The sequence below is a fragment of the Leptosomus discolor genome, chromosome Z, assembly GCF_034619465.1.
Source record: "Leptosomus discolor isolate bLepDis1 chromosome Z, bLepDis1.hap2, whole genome shotgun sequence".
In the NCBI taxonomy this organism is placed as follows: Eukaryota; Metazoa; Chordata; class Aves; order Leptosomiformes; family Leptosomidae; genus Leptosomus; species Leptosomus discolor.
This window is the reverse complement of record NC_141419.1, coordinates 78,001,304-78,023,688: the sequence shown is the minus strand read 5'-3', so window position 1 is coordinate 78,023,688 and position 22,385 is coordinate 78,001,304. Positions and strand designations below refer to the sequence as shown.

Below are 22,385 nucleotides of genomic sequence, written 5' to 3'. Positions count from 1 at the left end.
GCAGCCGGGGCACTCCGGAGGCGCGCTCGCAGCAGCAGAGGTGAGCTCCGTGCGGGGAAACCGCACCCCGGGGAGCCGAGAGGGCTGCTTTCTTGAGGGGCCTGGACGTTTCTTCCACCCCTCCCTGGAGCAGCCAAAGACTGTGGCCGCCCTTCCTTTTCTAGCGTGACCCCCGCTGCTGCAGCGCCGGTGAGAGGGAGCAGCTCGACATCCCCAGCTCCCCTCAGCCCACCGCAGCACGTGGAGAGCATGGCCGCGGAGCTGGACAACCGCTGTCCAATATGCCTGGACAGCTGGGAGGAGGCCAGCTTCGTGATGCCCTGCCTCCACCCGTTCTGCTACCCGTGCATCGCGCGGTGGGTTGAGAGCAAGCCCGAGTGCCCCCTCTGCAAGAGGAGGGCGAGCTCCATCGTGCACTCGGTGCGGGCGGACGACGACTTTCAGGAGCGTGACATCCCACCGCCTGCAGCACCATCAGTCGTCGTCCAGCCGACAGGAGGAGCGCCGGGACAGCCAGCTGCAGCCCGGCCACCAGCTGCGGGGCCGCCGCCCATGGCTCCAGTGGGCGGCTTCTACGCCTGCGTCTGGGCGTCCATCTTCCGCACGTACCGCGCTGTCCTCCACCCCCTGCTGCCCTGGCTGCATCAGGAGCTGGGGCAGCTCTTCGAGGATGCCCAGGAAGCAGCGGCAGCGCAGAGCCTCGTCCTTTCCACGCTGCGCTACTTTGGCCTGGATGAGGAGGCTCTGATCCAGCTGCTGCGGGACACCCTGGGCAGGCGCACGAGGAGCTTTGTCCACCAGCTCGTCGCCACCATCATGCGCCGGTGCAGCGGGCGGGCCCGACGTCGGCTGGGCCTCCAGGACGCCGGTGCGGCCGGGGGGCAGGACGGCAGCCCCCAGGATGCTGCCGGCCCCGCTGCCTCCCAAAGGGGGTCTCCTGCCCACAGCCCAGCCCTCCAGCGAGGTCGCAGGAGCCCCCCCAACACCCCCATTCCCACCCGTGGGGAGGCAGAAGAGCCACAGCAGGACCCGGAGGAGGCTGTGCCCGGGCCTTCCACTGCCAGCCGGGACAGTCCACGGTCCCCTGGCGGGACCCGGCGAGCCCCGAAGAGGAGGGCCAGCAGCCCTGAGGACCCCTCCCAGCACCGCAAGAAGCCACCCCGCTGTCGGTGACACTGGCAGGGTGCCTCAGGGGCTGGCCAAACCACGTCCAGGCCGGCAGCTGGGGCTCAGGCTGGCCCCCAGGAGATCCTGGCCGGCCCCCTAAATCTAATTATTTTGCAATAAAAGAAAGGCAGGAAAACTGCACAAAAAGGCCCAGCGTTCCTAACGATGCAGGTGGCATCGCTGTCCCCACCCGTGCTGCTTTCTCCCCCTTCTCCTGGTGCTACGCCCACCGTTACCTCACGGGTCCGCTGGGCCCTACTACCTCCTCCACCCAGAGGCCTTGCAAACTCCCTACAGGGCCTGCAGTCTGGTACTAGCAGTGGCAGTGCCACGGCCCTGGGCTGCGGGACTCAAGGGACGCGGTGCACCCACTGTGGGTCCTGTTAACACCGTGGGGCAGAGGAAGGGCGGCGGGAGACGGGACGAGGCTCCCTTCCCGCCCTGTCGCGTAAAAGGGCAACTCGCTTGGACAGGTGGTTGAGGGAGGCCCTCCCGTTGAACTGCTCCGTGGTTCATGTCTGGGAATACAAGGAGTAAGGAGACGCTCCCTTTGAGTCACGAGGCTCACAGTGGTCCCCCTTGCTCTCTAAACTCCTTCTCAGAGAGGTGCCTGGGTATGCCTAGATTCAGCCTTAGCCCCAGGCCTGGTCAACGGTTTATGATTAAGGATACAGAGAAAGGAGAGGGGTAAGGGAAGCCCTCCTGTGGCGCCACGACCTTCAGAGAGGACCTCCTTACTGTCCAAATGCCTTCCGAGAGGAAGATCCAGTCCTAGTCTCAGACTTGCTCAATGGTTTATGAGTAAGGATTGTACGTGTGTAGCCACTCGTCAGAGTCAACGTTTGCCTGTTTCACAGTCCTGCCTAGGTCTTTCAGTAAGGCAGGTTCGCAAAGTTGCAAAGATAGGTAAGTTATTAAGTCAACAGTTAGAAGAAGAAGTTTGGAATTGCCCTTGATAAACACACTTACTGCAAAAATCGAGCTCGAGTTAGTAGTTCCTGGGTAAAACGTGACAGAGGCGGAGGCACAAGTCTTACCAAAGAGGCGTCCCTGCCTGGGGAGGAGAGAGGTCCAGGCCCGTTGAGCCACGCAGAGAGTTGAAATTCTCTTCCTCTAAACCAGAGGATTCTAAAGACTAATTTTACGCCTAACGACGAGGTGGGACCGAGTCATATCTCGTGTGCTGACTGTCTCCCAGCAGGCTAATGTTGCCATGAGTTCAGGGGGTGAGGGTGGGGGGACCAACGCTCGCTACAGATGTCCCAGGGGGTCCCGGTGGACTGGAAGCAGGCAAATGTGACGCCCATCCACAAGAAGGGCCGGAAGGAGGATCCAGGGAGTCCAGGGAGCCTGTCAGCCTGACCTCGGGGCCGGGGAAGGTCATCTTGAGTGCCATCGCACGGCACGTACGGGACAAGCAGGTGATCGGGCCCAGTCAGCAGGGGTGTATGAAAGGCAGGTAGGTCCTGCTCGACTAACTTCGTCTCCTTCTGTGACAATTAACCCCAGCAGCTCTTAGCCACCTTTTACTGGTGTTCCTAGGTAAGAAACTTCATTTTAAACACTAAACGCCTACTTTCTTTCTTCCACAGAAATGTGCCAAAGCGCAAATTCCCTTTATAATCTCAAAGCTTCTCACTTGCACGTGCTTATATTACCCACGAAATACTCTTCAGAGCACCAGATTGGTCCAGAGATTTCCCTGACTTCTCCTGATTGCAGTTGAACTAGTGACTTCTGCTACATACCAGCTCTGTGCCTGACTGCCTGGGTACTGCTCAAACAGGGGTGCTAACAGGATGCCTTCAGTTGTCCTCTCCCTGCAGAACACCTTGGCGGACGCTCCTCAGGGCTCGCAGCAAAGGGACACCCAGGGCTTGGGGCTGCAGGCAGCCATACGCTTTGATTCCCCTCCGGGTAGAACAAGATCCCCAAGAGCGAGCCACGTGCTGCCTGTGAGCCGCCGGGGGAGGAGGCAGCAGGGGAGCCCAGAGGGCTGGCCAGCAGTGCCGGGCTGTGCGGAGAGCCCGTGGGCCTTTGTCCTGCAGCCTCCCAGGGAGGCACGAGGTGTCACTTACCAAAGGAACCCTCCTGCCACATAAGCCTGGAGCTGTCAGCCACCGCCAGAGCGACCTGACGGGGCTCCGGGAAGACGTGACCGAGGCCCCAGTGACCGCTGTGAAACACCGATGCCGAGCACAAGACAAGAGATGGGGGATGGAGTGGGCAGTGGTGTTGCAGCAACACCAGGTACATGTGTGTTCTGGTTTGGGCTAAATCAGAACTAATTCTGGTTTAGTGCTTTAACTTTTCAGCTAAGTCTCCTCTAACTAACAGCAGCACATATTTCCAGACAGCGACTGCTCCCAGCAGTGATAAGGCCTGATGTTTATAGCTCGTACCAAGGAACGGTGTGCAGAGGGGCCCTTGCTTATACTTGTTCTTATGGCGACCAAGGTCACTGCTAAATCTTGTACTCCGTGTCGGGGAGCCGGGAGAGAAAAGGGTCGCGCCTACACGGAGGAGCGAACTGGACAGGTGACCCAAACCTGACCAACAGAGTATTCCGTCCCATAGACGTCATATTCAGTGTAAAGCTGAGAGATCACGAGGGTCTCGCTCTCTTGGTCTCTCTTCCTCTCTTCTTCGATGGCCGACATCTGAGGAGGACTCTGCCTGTTCTTCTGTCATCGATCCCGATCCGTGCATCCCTGAATCCAGTGCCTGAGTCCAGCTCCTGCATCCCGTCCCTGTCTGCTGCCGAGTCCAGCCTGGGACTGCCCCAGTGCCAGCCCTGCAGCGTGGTGGTGACGTATCGTCATCAGGGTGGGGGGAGTTGGGTTCGGTATTGGTTTTACATATATTTGTACATATTGTATATATTTCAATATTTCCTTATTCTTATTATTCCTTATTCTTTTATTGTTATTGTTTCATTAAAGCTGTTTTCGTTTTCTTTTCCAAACCGTAAAGTCTCTCTCTCTTGTCCTCTTGTTCTCTTTCCTTTTCCCTTTTGGGAGGGGAGAGGGGTTAGTAGAGAGCGTCTGTCATTCGTTAGTGGCCGGCCCAGCCTCAAACCGAGAAAATGTGCGAGTGCTGCACGTGAGGACGGCCCATTTTCATGTTCCCAAGCGATGGACGGTGACGTCCCCGAGCGATGGGTTCTCATGTCACCCAGGGATGGACCGTGACATGAACGTGAGCAGCGCGGAAAGCCAACCGTATCCTGGGCTGCATCAAAAGATGTGTGGCCAGCAGGCCGAGGGAGGTGATTCTGCCCCTCTGCTCTGCCCTGCCCTCCCCTCGTGAGACCCCACCTGGAATAGTGCGTCCAGCTCTGGAGCCCCCAACACAAGAAAGACATGGAGCTGCTGGAGCGAGTGCAGAGGAGGGCTACCAAGGTGGTCAGAGAGTTGGAACACCTTTCCTACGAGGACAGGCTGAGAGAGTTGGGCTTGTTCAGCCTGGAAAAGAGAAGGCTCCGGGGAGACCTTCTAGCGGCCTTCCAGTACCTGAGGGGGGCCTACAAGAAGGTGGGGCAGGGACTTTTTACCAGGGCCTGCAGTGATCGGACGAGGAAGCTGGGAGAGGGCAGGGTCAGACTAGATATGAGGAAGAAGATCTCCACCCTGAGGGTGGTGAGACGCTGGAACAGGTTGCCTAAGGACGCTGGGGATGCTCCATCCCTGGAAGTGTTCAAGGCCAGGCTGGATGGAGCCGTGAGCAACCTGCTCTCGTGGCAGGTGTCCCTGCCGTGGCAGGGGGCTTGGAACTAGATCATCTTTGAGGTCCCTTCCAAGCCAAACCGTTCCATGATTCTTTGATTTTATGTTCACCAAGCACTGGACGACGACGTTGCCGGGTGACGCATTGTGACCACACACCCCTCGCTGCTTATAGCCGGGTGCCGAGTCTCACCCAGCTGGCTCGTGCCCGCACTCCAGCTGAGCGAGTACGTGAGGTTGGAGTGTCGAGCGAGGCTGGTGCTGGTGCTGAGGTCGTGCTCGGGGAGTTCTTCACGGCAACTCTCAGTGCCCGACCCCAGAGCCATCGGAGGGTTTTCCCCGGCCCCGTCTGCTTCCGGCAGCCGGGGCACTCCGGAGGCGCGCTCGCAGCAGCAGAGGTGAGCTCCGTGCGGGGAAACCGCACCCCGGGGAGCCGAGAGGGCTGCTTTCTTGAGGGGCCTGGACGTTTCTTCCACCCCTCCCTGGAGCAGCCAAAGACTGTGGCCGCCCTTCCTTTTCTAGCGTGACCCCCGCTGCTGCAGCGCCGGTGAGAGGGAGCAGCTCGACATCCCCAGCTCCCCTCAGCCCACCGCAGCACGTGGAGAGCATGGCCGCGGAGCTGGACAACCGCTGTCCAATATGCCTGGACAGCTGGGAGGAGGCCAGCTTCGTGATGCCCTGCCTCCACCCGTTCTGCTACCCGTGCATCGCGCGGTGGGTTGAGAGCAAGCCCGAGTGCCCCCTCTGCAAGAGGAGGGCGAGCTCCATCGTGCACTCGGTGCGGGCGGACGACGACTTTCAGGAGCGTGACATCCCACCGCCTGCAGCACCATCAGTCGTCGTCCAGCCGACAGGAGGAGCGCCGGGACAGCCAGCTGCAGCCCGGCCACCAGCTGCGGGGCCGCCGCCCATGGCTCCAGTGGGCGGCTTCTACGCGTGCGTCTGGGCGTCCATCTTCCGCACGTACCGCGCTGTCCTCCACCCCCTGCTGCCCTGGCTGCATCAGGAGCTGGGGCAGCTCTTCGAGGATGCCCAGGAAGCAGCGGCAGCGCAGAGCCTCGTCCTTTCCACGCTGCGCTACTTTGGCCTGGATGAGGAGGCTCTGATCCAGCTGCTGCGGGACACCCTGGGCAGGCGCACGAGGAGCTTTGTCCACCAGCTCGTCGCCACCATCGTGCGCCGGTGCAGCGGGCGGGCCCGACGTCGGCTGGGCCTCCAGGACGCCGGTGCGGCTGGGGGGCAGGACGGCAGCCCCCAGGATGCTGCCGGCCCCGCTGCCTCCCAAAGGGGGTCTCCTGCCCACAGCCCAGCCCTCCAGCGAGGTCGCAGGAGCCCCCCCAACACCCCCATTCCCACCCGTGGGGAGGCAGAAGAGCCACAGCAGGACCCGGAGGAGGCTGTGCCCGGGCCTTCCACTGCCAGCCGGGACAGTCCACGGTCCCCTGGCGGGACCCGGCGAGCCCCGAAGAGGAGGGCCAGCAGCCCTGAGGACCCCTCCCAGCACCGCAAGAAGCCACCCCGCTGTCGGTGACACTGGCAGGGTGCCTCAGGGGCTGGCCAAACCACGTCCAGGCCGGCAGCTGGGGCTCAGGCTGGCCCACAGGAGATCCTGGCCGGCCCCCTAAATCTAATTATTTTGCAATAAAAGAAAGGCAGGAAAACTGCACAAAAAGGCCCAGCGTTCCTAACGATGCAGGTGGCATCGCTGTCCCCACCCGTGCTGCTTTCTCCCCCTTCTCCTGGTGCTACGCCCACCGTTACCTCACGGGTCCGCTGGGCCCTACTACCTCCTCCACCCAGAGGCCTTGCAAACTCCCTACAGGGCCTGCAGTCTGGTACTAGCAGTGGCAGTGCCACGGCCCTGGGCTGCGGGACTCAAGGGACGCGGTGCACCCACTGTGGGTCCTGTTAACACCGTGGGGCAGAGGAAGGGCGGCGGGAGACGGGACGAGGCTCCCTTCCCGCCCTGTCGCGTAAAAGGGCAACTCGCTTGGACAGGTGGTTGAGGGAGGCCCTCCCGTTGAACTGCTCCGTGGTTCATGTCTGGGAATACAAGGAGTAAGGAGACGCTCCCTTTGAGTCACGAGGCTCACAGTGGTCCCCCTTGCTCTCTAAACTCCTTCTCAGAGAGGTGCCTGGGTATGCCTAGATTCAGCCTTAGCCCCAGGCCTGGTCAACGGTTTATGATTAAGGATACAGAGAAAGGAGAGGGGTAAGGGAAGCCCTCCTGTGGCGCCACGACCTTCAGAGAGGACCTCCTTACTGTCCAAATGCCTTCCGAGAGGAAGATCCAGTCCTAGTCTCAGACTTGCTCAATGGTTTATGAGTAAGGATTGTACGTGTGTAGCCACTCGTCAGAGTCAACGTTTGCCTGTTTCACAGTCCTGCCTAGGTCTTTCAGTAAGGCAGGTTCGCAAAGTTGCAAAGATAGGTAAGTTATTAAGTCAACAGTTAGAAGAAGAAGTTTGGAATTGCCCTTGATAAACACACTTACTGCAAAAATCGAGCTCGAGTTAGTAGTTCCTGGGTAAAACGTGACAGAGGCGGAGGCACAAGTCTTCCCAAAGAGGCGTCCCTGCCTGGGGAGGAGAGAGGTCCAGGCCCGTTGAGCCACGCAGAGAGTTGAAATTCTCTTCCTCTAAACCAGAGGATTCTAAAGACTAATTTTACGCCTAACGACGAGGTGGGACCGAGTCATATCTCGTGTGCTGACTGTCTCCCAGCAGGCTAATGTTGCCATGAGTTCAGGGGGTGAGGGTGGGGGGACCAACGCTCGCTACAGATGTCCCAGGGGGTCCCGGTGGACTGGAAGCAGGCAAATGTGACGCCCATCCACAAGAAGGGCCGGAAGGAGGATCCAGGGAGTCCAGGGAGCCTGTCAGCCTGACCTCGGGGCCGGGGAAGGTCATCTTGAGTGCCATCGCACGGCACGTACGGGACAAGCAGGTGATCGGGCCCAGTCAGCAGGGGTGTATGAAAGGCAGGTAGGTCCTGCTCGACTAACTTCGTCTCCTTCTGTGACAATTAACCCCAGCAGCTCTTAGCCACCTTTTACTGGTGTTCCTAGGTAAGAAACTTCATTTTAAACACTAAACGCCTACTTTCTTTCTTCCACAGAAATGTGCCAAAGCGCAAATTCCCTTTATAATCTCAAAGCTTCTCACTTGCACGTGCTTATATTACCCACGAAATACTCTTCAGAGCACCAGATTGGTCCAGAGATTTCCCTGACTTCTCCTGATTGCAGTTGAACTAGTGACTTCTGCTACATACCAGCTCTGTGCCTGACTGCCTGGGTACTGCTCAAACAGGGGTGCTAACAGGATGCCTTCAGTTGTCCTCTCCCTGCAGAACACCTTGGCGGACGCTCCTCAGGGCTCGCAGCAAAGGGACACCCAGGGCTTGGGGCTGCAGGCAGCCATACGCTTTGATTCCCCTCCGGGTTAGAACAAGATCCCCAAGAGCGAGCCACGTGCTGCCTGTGAGCCGCCGGGGGAGGAGGCAGCAGGGGAGCCCAGAGGGCTGGCCAGCAGTGCCGGGCTGTGCGGAGAGCCCGTGGGCCTTTGTCCTGCAGCCTCCCAGGGAGGCACGAGGTGTCACTTACCAAAGGAACCCTCCTGCCACATAAGCCTGGAGCTGTCAGCCACCGCCAGAGCGACCTGACGGGGCTCCGGGAAGACGTGACCGAGGCCCCAGTGACCGCTGTGAAACACCGATGCCGAGCACAAGACGAGAGATGGGGGATGGAGTGGGCAGTGGTGTTGCAGCAACGCCAGGTACATGTGTGTTCTGGTTTGGGCTAAATCAGAACTAATTCTGGTTTAGTGCTTTAACTTTTCAGCTAAGTCTCCTCTAACTAACAGCAGCACATATTTCCAGACAGCGACTGCTCCCAGCAGTGATAAGGCCTGATGTTTATAGCTCGTACCAAGGAACGGTGTGCAGAGGGGCCCTTGCTTATACTTGTTCTTATGGCGACCAAGGTCACTGCTAAATCTTGTACTCCGTGTCGGGGAGCCGGGAGAGAAAAGGGTCGCGCCTACACGGAGGAGCGAACTGGACAGGTGACCCAAACCTGACCAACAGAGTATTCCGTCCCATAGACGTCATATTCAGTGTAAAGCTGAGAGATCACGAGGGTCTCGCTCTCTTGGTCTCTCTTCCTCTCTTCTTCGATGGCCGACATCTGAGGAGGACTCTGCCTGTTCTTCTGTCGTCGATCCCGATCCGTGCATCCCTGAATCCAGTGCCTGAGTCCAGCTCCTGCATCCCGTCCCTGTCTGCTGCCGAGTCCAGCCTGGGACTGCCCCAGTGCCAGCCCTGCAGCGTGGTGGTGACGTATCGTCATCAGGGTGGGGGGAGTTGGGTTCGGTATTGGTTTTACGTATATTTGTACATATTGTATATATTTCAATATTTCCTTATTCTTATTATTCCTTATTCTTTTATTGTTATTGTTTCATTAAAGCTGTTTTCGTTTTCTTTTCCAAACCGTAAAGTCTCTCTCTCTTGTCCTCTTGTTCTCTTTCCTTTTCCCTTTTGGGAGGGGAGAGGGGTTAGTAGAGAGCGTCTGTCATTCGTTAGTGGCCGGCCCAGCCTCAAACCGAGAAAATGTGCGAGTGCTGCACGTGAGGACGGCCCATTTTCATGTTCCCAAGCGATGGACGGTGACGTCCCCGAGCGATGGGTTCTCATGTCACCCAGGGATGGACCGTGACATGAACGTGAGCAGCGCGGAAAGCCAACCGTATCCTGGGCTGCATCAAAAGATGTGTGGCCAGCAGGCCGAGGGAGGTGATTCTGCCCCTCTGCTCTGCCCTGCCCTCCCCTCGTGAGACCCCACCTGGAATAGTGCGTCCAGCTCTGGAGCCCCCAACACAAGAAAGACATGGAGCTGCTGGAGCGAGTGCAGAGGAGGGCTACCAAGGTGGTCAGAGAGTTGGAACACCTTTCCTACGAGGACAGGCTGAGAGAGTTGGGCTTGTTCAGCCTGGAAAAGAGAAGGCTCCGGGGAGACCTTCTAGCGGCCTTCCAGTACCTGAGGGGGGCCTACAAGAAGGTGGGGCAGGGACTTTTTACCAGGGCCTGCAGTGATCGGACGAGGAAGCTGGGAGAGGGCAGGGTCAGACTAGATATGAGGAAGAAGATCTCCACCCTGAGGGTGGTGAGACGCTGGAACAGGTTGCCTAAGGACGCTGGGGATGCTCCATCCCTGGAAGTGTTCAAGGCCAGGCTGGATGGAGCCGTGAGCAACCTGCTCTCGTGGCAGGTGTCCCTGCCGTGGCAGGGGGCTTGGAACTAGATCATCTTTGAGGTCCCTTCCAAGCCAAACCGTTCCATGATTCTTTGATTTTATGTTCACCATGCACTGGACGACGACGTTGCCGGGTGACGCATTGTGACCACACACCCCTCGCTGCTTATAGCCGGGTGCCGAGTCTCACCCAGCTGGCTCGTGCCCGCACTCCAGCTGAGCGAGTACGTGAGGTTGGAGTGTCGAGCGAGGCTGGTGCTGGTGCTGAGGTCGTGCTCGGGGAGTTCTTCACGGCAACTCTCAGTGCCCGACCCCAGAGCCATCGGAGGGTTTTCCCTGGCCCCGTCTGCTTCCGGCAGCCGGGGCACTCCGGAGGCGCGCTCGCAGCAGCAGAGGTGAGCTCCGTGCGGGGAAACCGCACCCCGGGGAGCCGAGAGGGCTGCTTTCTTGAGGGGCCTGGACGTTTCTTCCACCCCTCCCTGGAGCAGCCAAAGACTGTGGCCGCCCTTCCTTTTCTAGCGTGACCCCCGCTGCTGCAGCGCCGGTGAGAGGGAGCAGCTCGACTTCCCCAGCTCCCCTCAGCCCACCGCAGCACGTGGAGAGCATGGCCGCGGAGCTGGACAACCGCTGTCCAATATGCCTGGACAGCTGGGAGGAGGCCAGCTTCGTGATGCCCTGCCTCCACCCGTTCTGCTACCCGTGCATCGCGCGGTGGGTTGAGAGCAAGCCCGAGTGCCCCCTCTGCAAGAGGAGGGCGAGCTCCATCGTGCACTCGGTGCGGGCGGACGACGACTTTCAGGAGCGTGACATCCCACCGCCTGCAGCACCATCAGTCGTCGTCCAGCCGACAGGAGGAGCGCCGGGACAGCCAGCTGCAGCCCGGCCACCAGCTGCGGGGCCGCCGCCCATGGCTCCAGTGGGCGGCTTCTACGCGTGCGTCTGGGCGTCCATCTTCCGCACGTACCGCGCTGTCCTCCACCCCCTGCTGCCCTGGCTGCATCAGGAGCTGGGGCAGCTCTTCGAGGATGCCCAGGAAGCAGCGGCAGCGCAGAGCCTCGTCCTTTCCACGCTGCGCTACTTTGGCCTGGATGAGGAGGCTCTGATCCAGCTGCTGCGGGACACCCTGGGCAGGCGCACGAGGAGCTTTGTCCACCAGCTCGTCGCCACCATCGTGCGCCGGTGCAGCGGGCGGGCCCGACGTCGGCTGGGCCTCCAGGACGCCGGTGCGGCCGGGGGGCAGGACGGCAGCCCCCAGGATGCTGCCGGCCCCGCTGCCTCCCAAAGGGGGTCTCCTGCCCACAGCCCAGCCCTCCAGCGAGGTCGCAGGAGCCCCCCCAACACCCCCATTCCCACCCGTGGGGAGGCAGAAGAGCCACAGCAGGACCCGGAGGAGGCTGTGCCCGGGCCTTCCACTGCCAGCCGGGACAGTCCACGGTCCCCTGGCGGGACCCGGCGAGCCCCGAAGAGGAGGGCCAGCAGCCCTGAGGACCCCTCCCAGCACCGCAAGAAGCCACCCCGCTGTCGGTGACACTGGCAGGGTGCCTCAGGGGCTGGCCAAACCACGTCCAGGCCGGCAGCTGGGGCTCAGGCTGGCCCACAGGAGATCCTGGCCGGCCCCCTAAATCTAATTATTTTGCAATAAAAGAAAGGCAGGAAAACTGCACAAAAAGGCCCAGCGTTCCTAACGATGCAGGTGGCATCGCTGTCCCCACCCGTGCTGCTTTCTCCCCCTTCTCCTGGTGCTACGCCCACCGTTACCTCACGGGTCCGCTGGGCCCTACTACCTCCTCCACCCAGAGGCCTTGCAAACTCCCTACAGGGCCTGCAGTCTGGTACTAGCAGTGGCAGTGCCACGGCCCTGGGCTGCGGGACTCAAGGGACGCGGTGCACCCACTGTGGGTCCTGTTAACACCGTGGGGCAGAGGAAGGGCGGCGGGAGACGGGACGAGGCTCCCTTCCCGCCCTGTCGCGTAAAAGGGCAACTCGCTTGGACAGGTGGTTGAGGGAGGCCCTCCCGTTGAACTGCTCCGTGGTTCATGTCTGGGAATACAAGGAGTAAGGAGACGCTCCCTTTGAGTCACGAGGCTCACAGTGGTCCCCCTTGCTCTCTAAACTCCTTCTCAGAGAGGTGCCTGGGTATGCCTAGATTCAGCCTTAGCCCCAGGCCTGGTCAACGGTTTATGATTAAGGATACAGAGAAAGGAGAGGGGTAAGGGAAGCCCTCCTGTGGCGCCACGACCTTCAGAGAGGACCTCCTTACTGTCCAAATGCCTTCCGAGAGGAAGATCCAGTCCTAGTCTCAGACTTGCTCAATGGTTTATGAGTAAGGATTGTACGTGTGTAGCCACTCGTCAGAGTCAACGTTTGCCTGTTTCACAGTCCTGCCTAGGTCTTTCAGTAAGGCAGGTTCGCAAAGTTGCAAAGATAGGTAAGTTATTAAGTCAACAGTTAGAAGAAGAAGTTTGGAATTGCCCTTGATAAACACACTTACTGCAAAAATCGAGCTCGAGTTAGTAGTTCCTGGGTAAAACGTGACAGAGGCGGAGGCACAAGTCTTACCAAAGAGGCGTCCCTGCCTGGGGAGGAGAGAGGTCCAGGCCCGTTGAGCCACGCAGGGAGTTGAAATTCTCTTCCTCTAAACCAGAGGATTCTAAAGACTAATTTTACGCCTAACGACGAGGTGGGACCGAGTCATATCTCGTGTGCTGACTGTCTCCCAGCAGGCTAATGTTGCCATGAGTTCAGGGGGTGAGGGTGGGGGGACCAACGCTCTCTACAGATGTCCCAGGGGGTCCCGGTGGACTGGAAGCAGGCAAATGTGACGCCCATCCACAAGAAGGGCCGGAAGGAGGATCCAGGGAGTCCAGGGAGCCTGTCAGCCTGACCTCGGGGCCGGGGAAGGTCATCTTGAGTGCCATCGCACGGCACGTACGGGACAAGCAGGTGATCGGGCCCAGTCAGCAGGGGTGTATGAAAGGCAGGTAGGTCCTGCTCGACTAACTTCGTCTCCTTCTGTGACAATTAACCCCAGCAGCTCTTAGCCACCTTTTACTGGTGTTCCTAGGTAAGAAACTTCATTTTAAACACTAAACGCCTACTTTCTTTCTTCCACAGAAATGTGCCAAAGCGCAAATTCCCTTTATAATCTCAAAGCTTCTCACTTGCACGTGCTTATATTACCCACGAAATACTCTTCAGAGCACCAGATTGGTCCAGAGATTTCCCTGACTTCTCCTGATTGCAGTTGAACTAGTGACTTCTGCTACATACCAGCTCTGTGCCTGACTGCCTGGGTACTGCTCAAACAGGGGTGCTAACAGGATGCCTTCAGTTGTCCTCTCCCTGCAGAACACCTTGGCGGACGCTCCTCAGGGCTCGCAGCAAAGGGACACCCAGGGCTTGGGGCTGCAGGCAGCCATACGCTTTGATTCCCCTCCGGGTTAGAACAAGATCCCCAAGAGCGAGCCACGTGCTGCCTGTGAGCCGCCGGGGGAGGAGGCAGCAGGGGAGCCCAGAGGGCTGGCCAGCAGTGCCGGGCTGTGCGGAGAGCCCGTGGGCCTTTGTCCTGCAGCCTCCCAGGGAGGCACGAGGTGTCACTTACCAAAGGAACCCTCCTGCCACATAAGCCTGGAGCTGTCAGCCACCGCCAGAGCGACCTGACGGGGCTCCGGGAAGACGTGACCGAGGCCCCAGTGACCGCTGTGAAACACCGATGCCGAGCACAAGACGAGAGATGGGGGATGGAGTGGGCAGTGGTGTTGCAGCAACGCCAGGTACATGTGTGTTCTGGTTTGGGCTAAATCAGAACTAATTCTGGTTTAGTGCTTTAACTTTTCAGCTAAGTCTCCTCTAACTAACAGCAGCACATATTTCCAGACAGCGACTGCTCCCAGCAGTGATAAGGCCTGATGTTTATAGCTCGTACCAAGGAACGGTGTGCAGAGGGGCCCTTGCTTATACTTGTTCTTATGGCGACCAAGGTCACTGCTAAATCTTGTACTCCGTGTCGGGGAGCCGGGAGAGAAAAGGGTCGCGCCTACACGGAGGAGCGAACTGGACAGGTGACCCAAACCTGACCAACAGAGTATTCCGTCCCATAGACGTCATATTCAGTGTAAAGCTGAGAGATCACGAGGGTCTCGCTCTCTTGGTCTCTCTTCCTCTCTTCTTCGATGGCCGACATCTGAGGAGGACTCTGCCTGTTCTTCTGTCGTCGATCCCGATCCGTGCATCCCTGAATCCAGTGCCTGAGTCCAGCTCCTGCATCCCGTCCCTGTCTGCTGCCGAGTCCAGCCTGGGACTGCCCCAGTGCCAGCCCTGCAGCGTGGTGGTGACGTATCGTCATCAGGGTGGGGGGAGTTGGGTTCGGTATTGGTTTTACATATATTTGTACATATTGTATATATTTCAATATTTCCTTATTCTTATTATTCCTTATTCTTTTATTGTTATTGTTTCATTAAAGCTGTTTTCGTTTTCTTTTCCAAACCGTAAAGTCTCTCTCTCTTGTCCTCTTGTTCTCTTTCCTTTTCCCTTTTGGGAGGGGAGAGGGGTTAGTAGAGAGCGTCTGTCATTCGTTAGTGGCCGGCCCAGCCTCAAACCGAGAAAATGTGCGAGTGCTGCACGTGAGGACGGCCCATTTTCATGTTCCCAAGCGATGGACGGTGACGTCCCCGAGCGATGGGTTCTCATGTCACCCAGGGATGGACCGTGACATGAACGTGAGCAGCGCGGAAAGCCAACCGTATCCTGGGCTGCATCAAAAGATGTGTGGCCAGCAGGCCGAGGGAGGTGATTCTGCCCCTCTGCTCTGCCCTGCCCTCCCCTCGTGAGACCCCACCTGGAATAGTGCGTCCAGCTCTGGAGCCCCCAACACAAGAAAGACATGGAGCTGCTGGAGCGAGTGCAGAGGAGGGCTACCAAGGTGGTCAGAGAGTTGGAACACCTTTCCTACGAGGACAGGCTGAGAGAGTTGGGCTTGTTCAGCCTGGAAAAGAGAAGGCTCCGGGGAGAACTTCTAGCGGCCTTCCAGTACCTGAGGGGGGCCTACAAGAAGGTGGGGCAGGGACTTTTTACCAGGGCCTGCAGTGATCGGACGAGGAAGCTGGGAGAGGGCAGGGTCAGACTAGATATGAGGAAGAAGATCTCCACCCTGAGGGTGGTGAGACGCTGGAACAGGTTGCCTAAGGACGCTGGGGATGCTCCATCCCTGGAAGTGTTCAAGGCCAGGCTGGATGGAGCCGTGAGCAACCTGCTCTCGTGGCAGGTGTCCCTGCCGTGGCAGGGGGCTTGGAACTAGATCATCTTTGAGGTCCCTTCCAAGCCAAACCGTTCCATGATTCTTTGATTTTATGTTCACCATGCACTGGACGACGACGTTGCCGGGTGACGCATTGTGACCACACACCCCTCGCTGCTTATAGCCGGGTGCCGAGTCTCACCCAGCTGGCTCGTGCCCGCACTCCAGCTGAGCGAGTACGTGAGGTTGGAGTGTCGAGCGAGGCTGGTGCTGGTGCTGAGGTCGTGCTCGGGGAGTTCTTCACGGCAACTCTCAGTGCCCGACCCCAGAGCCATCGGAGGGTTTTCCCCGGCCCCGTCTGCTTCCGGCAGCCGGGGCACTCCGGAGGCGCGCTCGCAGCAGCAGAGGTGAGCTCCGTGCGGGGAAACCGCACCCCGGGGAGCCGAGAGGGCTGCTTTCTTGAGGGGCCTGGACGTTTCTTCCACCCCTCCCTGGAGCAGCCAAAGACTGTGGCCACCCTTCCTTTTCTAGCGTGACCCCCGCTGCTGCAGCGCCGGTGAGAGGGAGCAGCTCGACATCCCCAGCTCCCCTCAGCCCACCGCAGCACGTGGAGAGCATGGCCGCGGAGCTGGACAACCGCTGTCCAATATGCCTGGACAGCTGGGAGGAGGCCAGCTTCGTGATGCCCTGCCTCCACCCGTTCTGCTACCCGTGCATCGCGCGGTGGGTTGAGAGCAAGCCCGAGTGCCCCCTCTGCAAGAGGAGGGCGAGCTCCATCGTGCACTCGGTGCGGGCGGACGACGACTTTCAGGAGCGTGACATCCCACCGCCTGCAGCACCATCAGTCGTCGTCCAGCCGACAGGAGGAGCGCCGGGACAGCCAGCTGCAGCCCGGCCACCAGCTGCGGGGCCGCCGCCCATGGCTCCAGTGGGCGGCTTCTACGCGTGCGTCTGGGCGTCCATCTTCCGCACGTACCGCGCTGTCCTCCACCCCCTGCTGTCCTGGCTGCATCAGGAGCTGGGGCAGCTCTTCGAGGATGCCCAGGAAGCAGCGGCAGCGCAGAGCCTCGTCCTTTCCACGCTGCGCTACTTTGGCCTGGATGAGGAGGCTCTGATCCAGCTGCTGCGGGACACCCTGGGCAGGCGCACGAGGAGCTTTGTCCACCAGCTCGTCGCCACCATCGTGCGCCGGTGCAGCGGGCGGGCCCGACGTCGGCTGGGCCTCCAGGACGCCGGTGCGGCCGGGGGGCAGGACGGCAGCCCCCAGGATGCTGCCGGCCCCGCTGCCTCCCAAAGGGGGTCTCCTGCCCACAGCCCAGCCCTCCAGCGAGGTCGCAGGAGCCCCCCCAACACCCCCATTCCCACCCGTGGGGAGGCAGAAGAGCCACAGCAGGACCCGGAGGAGGCTGTGCCCGGGCCTTCCACTGCCAGCCGGGACAGTCCACGGTCCCCTGGCGGGACCCGGCGAGCCCCGAAGAGGAGGGCCAGCAGCCCTGAGGACCCCTCCCAGCACCGCAAGAAGCCACCCCGCTGTCGGTGACACTGGCAGGGTGCCTCAGGGGCTGGCCAAACCACGTCCAGGCCGGCAGCTGGGGCTCAGGCTGGCCCACAGGAGATCCTGGCCGGCCCCCTAAATCTAATTATTTTGCAATAAAAGAAAGGCAGGAAAACTGCACAAAAAGGCCCAGCGTTCCTAACGATGCAGGTGGCATCGCTGTCCCCACCCGTGCTGCTTTCTCCCCCTTCTCCTGGTGCTACGCCCACCGTTACCTCACGGGTCCGCTGGGCCCTACTACCTCCTCCACCCAGAGGCCTTGCAAACTCCCTACAGGGCCTGCAGTCTGGTACTAGCAGTGGCAGTGCCACGGCCCTGGGCTGCGGGACTCAAGGGACGCGGTGCACCCACTGTGGGTCCTGTTAACACCGTGGGGCAGAGGAAGGGCGGCGGGAGACGGGACGAGGCTCCCTTCCCGCCCTGTCGCGTAAAAGGGCAACTCGCTTGGACAGGTGGTTGAGGGAGGCCCTCCCGTTGAACTGCTCCGTGGTTCATGTCTGGGAATACAAGGAGTAAGGAGACGCTCCCTTTGAGTCACGAGGCTCACAGTGGTCCCCCTTGCTCTCTAAACTCCTTCTCAGAGAGGTGCCTGGGTATGCCTAGATTCAGCCTTAGCCCCAGGCCTGGTCAACGGTTTATGATTAAGGATACAGAGAAAGGAGAGGGGTAAGGGAAGCCCTCCTGTGGCGCCACGACCTTCAGAGAGGACCTCCTTACTGTCCAAATGCCTTCCGAGAGGAAGATCCAGTCCTAGTCTCAGACTTGCTCAATGGTTTATGAGTAAGGATTGTACGTGTGTAGCCACTCGTCAGAGTCAACGTTTGCCTGTTTCACAGTCCTGCCTAGGTCTTTCAGTAAGGCAGGTTCGCAAAGTTGCAAAGATAGGTAAGTTATTAAGTCAACAGTTAGAAGAAGAAGTTTGGAATTGCCCTTGATAAACACACTTACTGCAAAAATCGAGCTCGAGTTAGTAGTTCCTGGGTAAAACGTGACAGAGGCGGAGGCACAAGTCTTACCAAAGAGGCGTCCCTGCCTGGGGAGGAGAGAGGTCCAGGCCCGTTGAGCCACGCAGAGAGTTGAAATTCTCTTCCTCTAAACCAGAGGATTCTAAAGACTAATTTTACGCCTAACGACGAGGTGGGACCGAGTCATATCTCGTGTGCTGACTGTCTCCCAGCAGGCTAATGTTGCCATGAGTTCAGGGGGTGAGGGTGGGGGGACCAACGCTCGCTACAGATGTCCCAGGGGGTCCCGGTGGACTGGAAGCAGGCAAATGTGACGCCCATCCACAAGAAGGGCCGGAAGGAGGATCCAGGGAGTCCAGGGAGCCTGTCAGCCTGACCTCGGGGCCGGGGAAGGTCATCTTGAGTGCCATCGCACGGCACGTACGGGACAAGCAGGTGATCGGGCCCAGTCAGCAGGGGTGTATGAAAGGCAGGTAGGTCCTGCTCGACTAACTTCGTCTCCTTCTGTGACAATTAACCCCAGCAGCTCTTAGCCACCTTTTACTGGTGTTCCTAGGTAAGAAACTTCATTTTAAACACTAAACGCCTACTTTCTTTCTTCCACAGAAATGTGCCAAAGCGCAAATTCCCTTTATAATCTCAAAGCTTCTCACTTGCACGTGCTTATATTACCCACGAAATACTCTTCAGAGCACCAGATTGGTCCAGAGATTTCCCTGACTTCTCCTGATTGCAGTTGAACTAGTGACTTCTGCTACATACCAGCTCTGTGCCTGACTGCCTGGGTACTGCTCAAACAGGGGTGCTAACAGGATGCCTTCAGTTGTCCTCTCCCTGCAGAACACCTTGGCGGACGCTCCTCAGGGCTCGCAGCAAAGGGACACCCAGGGCTTGGGGCTGCAGGCAGCCATACGCTTTGATTCCCCTCCGGGTTAGAACAAGATCCCCAAGAGCGAGCCACGTGCTGCCTGTGAGCCGCCGGGGGAGGAGGCAGCAGGGGAGCCCAGAGGGCTGGCCAGCAGTGCCGGGCTGTGCGGAGAGCCCGTGGGCCTTTGTCCTGCAGCCTCCCAGGGAGGCACGAGGTGTCACTTACCAAAGGAACCCTCCTGCCACATAAGCCTGGAGCTGTCAGCCACCGCCAGAGCGACCTGACGGGGCTCCGGGAAGACGTGACCGAGGCCCCAGTGACCGCTGTGAAACACCGATGCCGAGCACAAGACGAGAGATGGGGGATGGAGTGGGCAGTGGTGTTGCAGCAACGCCAGGTACATGTGTGTTCTGGTTTGGGCTAAATCAGAACTAATTCTGGTTTAGTGCTTTAACTTTTCAGCTAAGTCTCCTCTAACTAACAGCAGCACATATTTCCAGACAGCGACTGCTCCCAGCAGTGATAAGGCCTGATGTTTATAGCTCGTACCAAGGAACGGTGTGCAGAGGGGCCCTTGCTTATACTTGTTCTTATGGCGACCAAGGTCACTGCTAAATCTTGTACTCCGTGTCGGGGAGCCGGGAGAGAAAAGGGTCGCGCCTACACGGAGGAGCGAACTGGACAGGTGACCCAAACCTGACCAACAGAGTATTCCGTCCCATAGACGTCATATTCAGTGTAAAGCTGAGAGATCACGAGGGTCTCGCTCTCTTGGTCTCTCTTCCTCTCTTCTTCGATGGCCGACATCTGAGGAGGACTCTGCCTGTTCTTCTGTCATCGATCCCGATCCGTGCATCCCTGAATCCAGTGCCTGAGTCCAGCTCCTGCATCCCGTCCCTGTCTGCTGCCGAGTCCAGCCTGGGACTGCCCCAGTGCCAGCCCTGCAGCGTGGTGGTGACGTATCGTCATCAGGGTGGGGGGAGTTGGGTTCGGTATTGGTTTTACATATATTTGTACATATTGTATATATTTCAATATTTCCTTATTCTTATTATTCCTTATTCTTTTATTGTTATTGTTTCATTAAAGCTGTTTTCGTTTTCTTTTCCAAACCGTAAAGTCTCTCTCTCTTGTCCTCTTGTTCTCTTTCCTTTTCCCTTTTGGGAGGGGAGAGGGGTTAGTAGAGAGCGTCTGTCATTCGTTAGTGGCCGGCCCAGCCTCAAACCGAGAAAATGTGCGAGTGCTGCACGTGAGGACGGCCCATTTTCATGTTCCCAAGCGATGGACGGTGACGTCCCCGAGCGATGGGTTCTCATGTCACCCAGGGATGGACCGTGACATGAACGTGAGCAGCGCGGAAAGCCAACCGTATCCTGGGCTGCATCAAAAGATGTGTGGCCAGCAGGCCGAGGGAGGTGATTCTGCCCCTCTGCTCTGCCCTGCCCTCCCCTCGTGAGACCCCACCTGGAATAGTGCGTCCAGCTCTGGAGCCCCCAACACAAGAAAGACATGGAGCTGCTGGAGCGAGTGCAGAGGAGGGCTACCAAGGCGGTCAGAGAGTTGGAACACCTTTCCAACGAGGACAGGCTGAGAGAGTTGGGCTTGTTCAGCCTGGAAAAGAGAAGGCTCCGGGGAGACCTTCTAGCGGCCTTCCAGTACCTGAAGGGGGCCCACAAGAAGGTGGGGCAGGGACTTTTTACCAGGGCCTGCAGTGATCGGACGAGGAAGCTGGGAGAGGGCAGGGTCAGACTAGATATGAGGAAGAAGATCTCCACCCTGAGGGTGGTGAGACGCTGGAACAGGTTGCCTAAGGACGCTGGGGATGCTCCATCCCTGGAAGTGTTCAAGGCCAGGCTGGATGGAGCCGTGAGCAACCTGCTCTCGTGGCAGGTGTCCCTGCCGTGGCAGGGGGCTTGGAACTAGATCATCTTTGAGGTCCCTTCCAAGCCAAACCGTTCCATGATTCTTTGATTTTATGTTCACCATGCACTGGACGACGACGTTGCCGGGTGACGCATTGTGACCACACACCCCTCGCTGCTTATAGCCGGGTGCCGAGTCTCACCCAGCTGGCTCGTGCCCGCACTCCAGCTGAGCGAGTACGTGAGGTTGGAGTGTCGAGCGAGGCTGGTGCTGGTGCTGAGGTCGTGCTCGGGGAGTTCTTCACGGCAACTCTCAGTGCCCGACCCCAGAGCCATCGGAGGGTTTTCCCCGGCCCCGTCTGCTTCCGGCAGCCGGGGCACTCCGGAGGCGCGCTCGCAGCAGCAGAGGTGAGCTCCGTGCGGGGAAACCGCACCCCGGGGAGCCGAGAGGGCTGCTTTCTTGAGGGGCCTGGACGTTTCTTCCACCCCTCCCTGGAGCAGCCAAAGACTGTGGCCACCCTTCCTTTTCTAGCGTGACCCCCGCTGCTGCAGCGCCGGTGAGAGGGAGCAGCTCGACATCCCCAGCTCCCCTCAGCCCACCGCAGCACGTGGAGAGCATGGCCGCGGAGCTGGACAACCGCTGTCCAATATGCCTGGACAGCTGGGAGGAGGCCAGCTTCGTGATGCCCTGCCTCCACCCGTTCTGCTACCCGTGCATCGCGCGGTGGGTTGAGAGCAAGCCCGAGTGCCCCCTCTGCAAGAGGAGGGCGAGCTCCATCGTGCACTCGGTGCGGGCGGACGACGACTTTCAGGAGCGTGACATCCCACCGCCTGCAGCACCATCAGTCGTCGTCCAGCCGACAGGAGGAGCGCCGGGACAGCCAGCTGCAGCCCGGCCACCAGCTGCGGGGCCGCCGCCCATGGCTCCAGTGGGCGGCTTCTACGCGTGCGTCTGGGCGTCCATCTTCCGCACGTACCGCGCTGTCCTCCACCCCCTGCTGCCCTGGCTGCATCAGGAGCTGGGGCAGCTCTTCGAGGATGCCCAGGAAGCAGCGGCAGCGCAGAGCCTCGTCCTTTCCACGCTGCGCTACTTTGGCCTGGATGAGGAGGCTCTGATCCAGCTGCTGCGGGACACCCTGGGCAGGCGCACGAGGAGCTTTGTCCACCAGCTCGTCGCCACCATCGTGCGCCGGTGCAGCGGGCGGGCCCGACGTCGGCTGGGCCTCCAGGACGCCGGTGCGGCCGGGGGGCAGGACGGCAGCCCCCAGGATGCTGCCGGCCCCGCTGCCTCCCAAAGGGGGTCTCCTGCCCACAGCCCAGCCCTCCAGCGAGGTCGCAGGAGCCCCCCCAACACCCCCATTCCCACCCGTGGGGAGGCAGAAGAGCCACAGCAGGACCCGGAGGAGGCTGTGCCCGGGCCTTCCACTGCCAGCCGGGACAGTCCACGGTCCCCTGGCGGGACCCGGCGAGCCCCGAAGAGGAGGGCCAGCAGCCCTGAGGACCCCTCCCAGCACCGCAAGAAGCCACCCCGCTGTCGGTGACACTGGCAGGGTGCCTCAGGGGCTGGCCAAACCACGTCCAGGCCGGCAGCTGGGGCTCAGGCTGGCCCACAGGAGATCCTGGCCGGCCCCCTAAATCTAATTATTTTGCAATAAAAGAAAGGCAGGAAAACTGCACAAAAAGGCCCAGCGTTCCTAACGATGCAGGTGGCATCGCTGTCCCCACCCGTGCTGCTTTCTCCCCCTTCTCC

General features: G+C 59.6%; 4 protein-coding genes across 4 annotated transcripts; all 4 read left to right on the top strand.

Moving 5' to 3' along the window:
• The first annotated feature begins 5,499 nt into the window (after positions 1–5,499).
• LOC147413330 (E3 ubiquitin-protein ligase Topors-like) lies at positions 5,500–6,423 on the top strand. The gene has a single exon (XM_086480146.1). It carries the CDS (start codon positions 5,500–5,502, stop codon positions 6,421–6,423), a length of 924 nt encoding a protein of 307 aa, XP_086336272.1.
• Positions 6,424–10,750: 4,327 nt separating this feature from the next.
• Positions 10,751–11,674, top strand: LOC147413329 (E3 ubiquitin-protein ligase Topors-like). The gene has a single exon (XM_086480144.1). The coding sequence runs from the start codon at positions 10,751–10,753 to the stop codon at positions 11,672–11,674; it is 924 nt and encodes a 307-aa protein (XP_086336270.1).
• A 4,327-nt stretch (positions 11,675–16,001) lies between these two features.
• Positions 16,002–16,925, top strand: LOC147413328 (E3 ubiquitin-protein ligase Topors-like). Its single transcript, XM_086480143.1, has one exon. The coding sequence runs from the start codon at positions 16,002–16,004 to the stop codon at positions 16,923–16,925; it is 924 nt and encodes a 307-aa protein (XP_086336269.1).
• A 4,327-nt stretch (positions 16,926–21,252) lies between these two features.
• On the top strand, positions 21,253–22,176 carry LOC147413327 (E3 ubiquitin-protein ligase Topors-like). The gene has a single exon (XM_086480142.1). The coding sequence runs from the start codon at positions 21,253–21,255 to the stop codon at positions 22,174–22,176; it is 924 nt and encodes a 307-aa protein (XP_086336268.1).
• The last annotated feature ends 209 nt before the right edge of the window (positions 22,177–22,385 follow it).

What these genes read in the sequence shown, in the direction of transcription:
- LOC147413330 (XM_086480146.1), top strand. Translation starts at nt 5,500, where the DNA reads ATGGCCGCGGAGCTGGACAACCGCTGTCCAATATGCCTGGACAGCTGG.
- LOC147413329 (XM_086480144.1), top strand. Translation starts at nt 10,751, where the DNA reads ATGGCCGCGGAGCTGGACAACCGCTGTCCAATATGCCTGGACAGCTGG.
- LOC147413328 (XM_086480143.1), top strand. Translation starts at nt 16,002, where the DNA reads ATGGCCGCGGAGCTGGACAACCGCTGTCCAATATGCCTGGACAGCTGG.
- LOC147413327 (XM_086480142.1), top strand. Translation starts at nt 21,253, where the DNA reads ATGGCCGCGGAGCTGGACAACCGCTGTCCAATATGCCTGGACAGCTGG.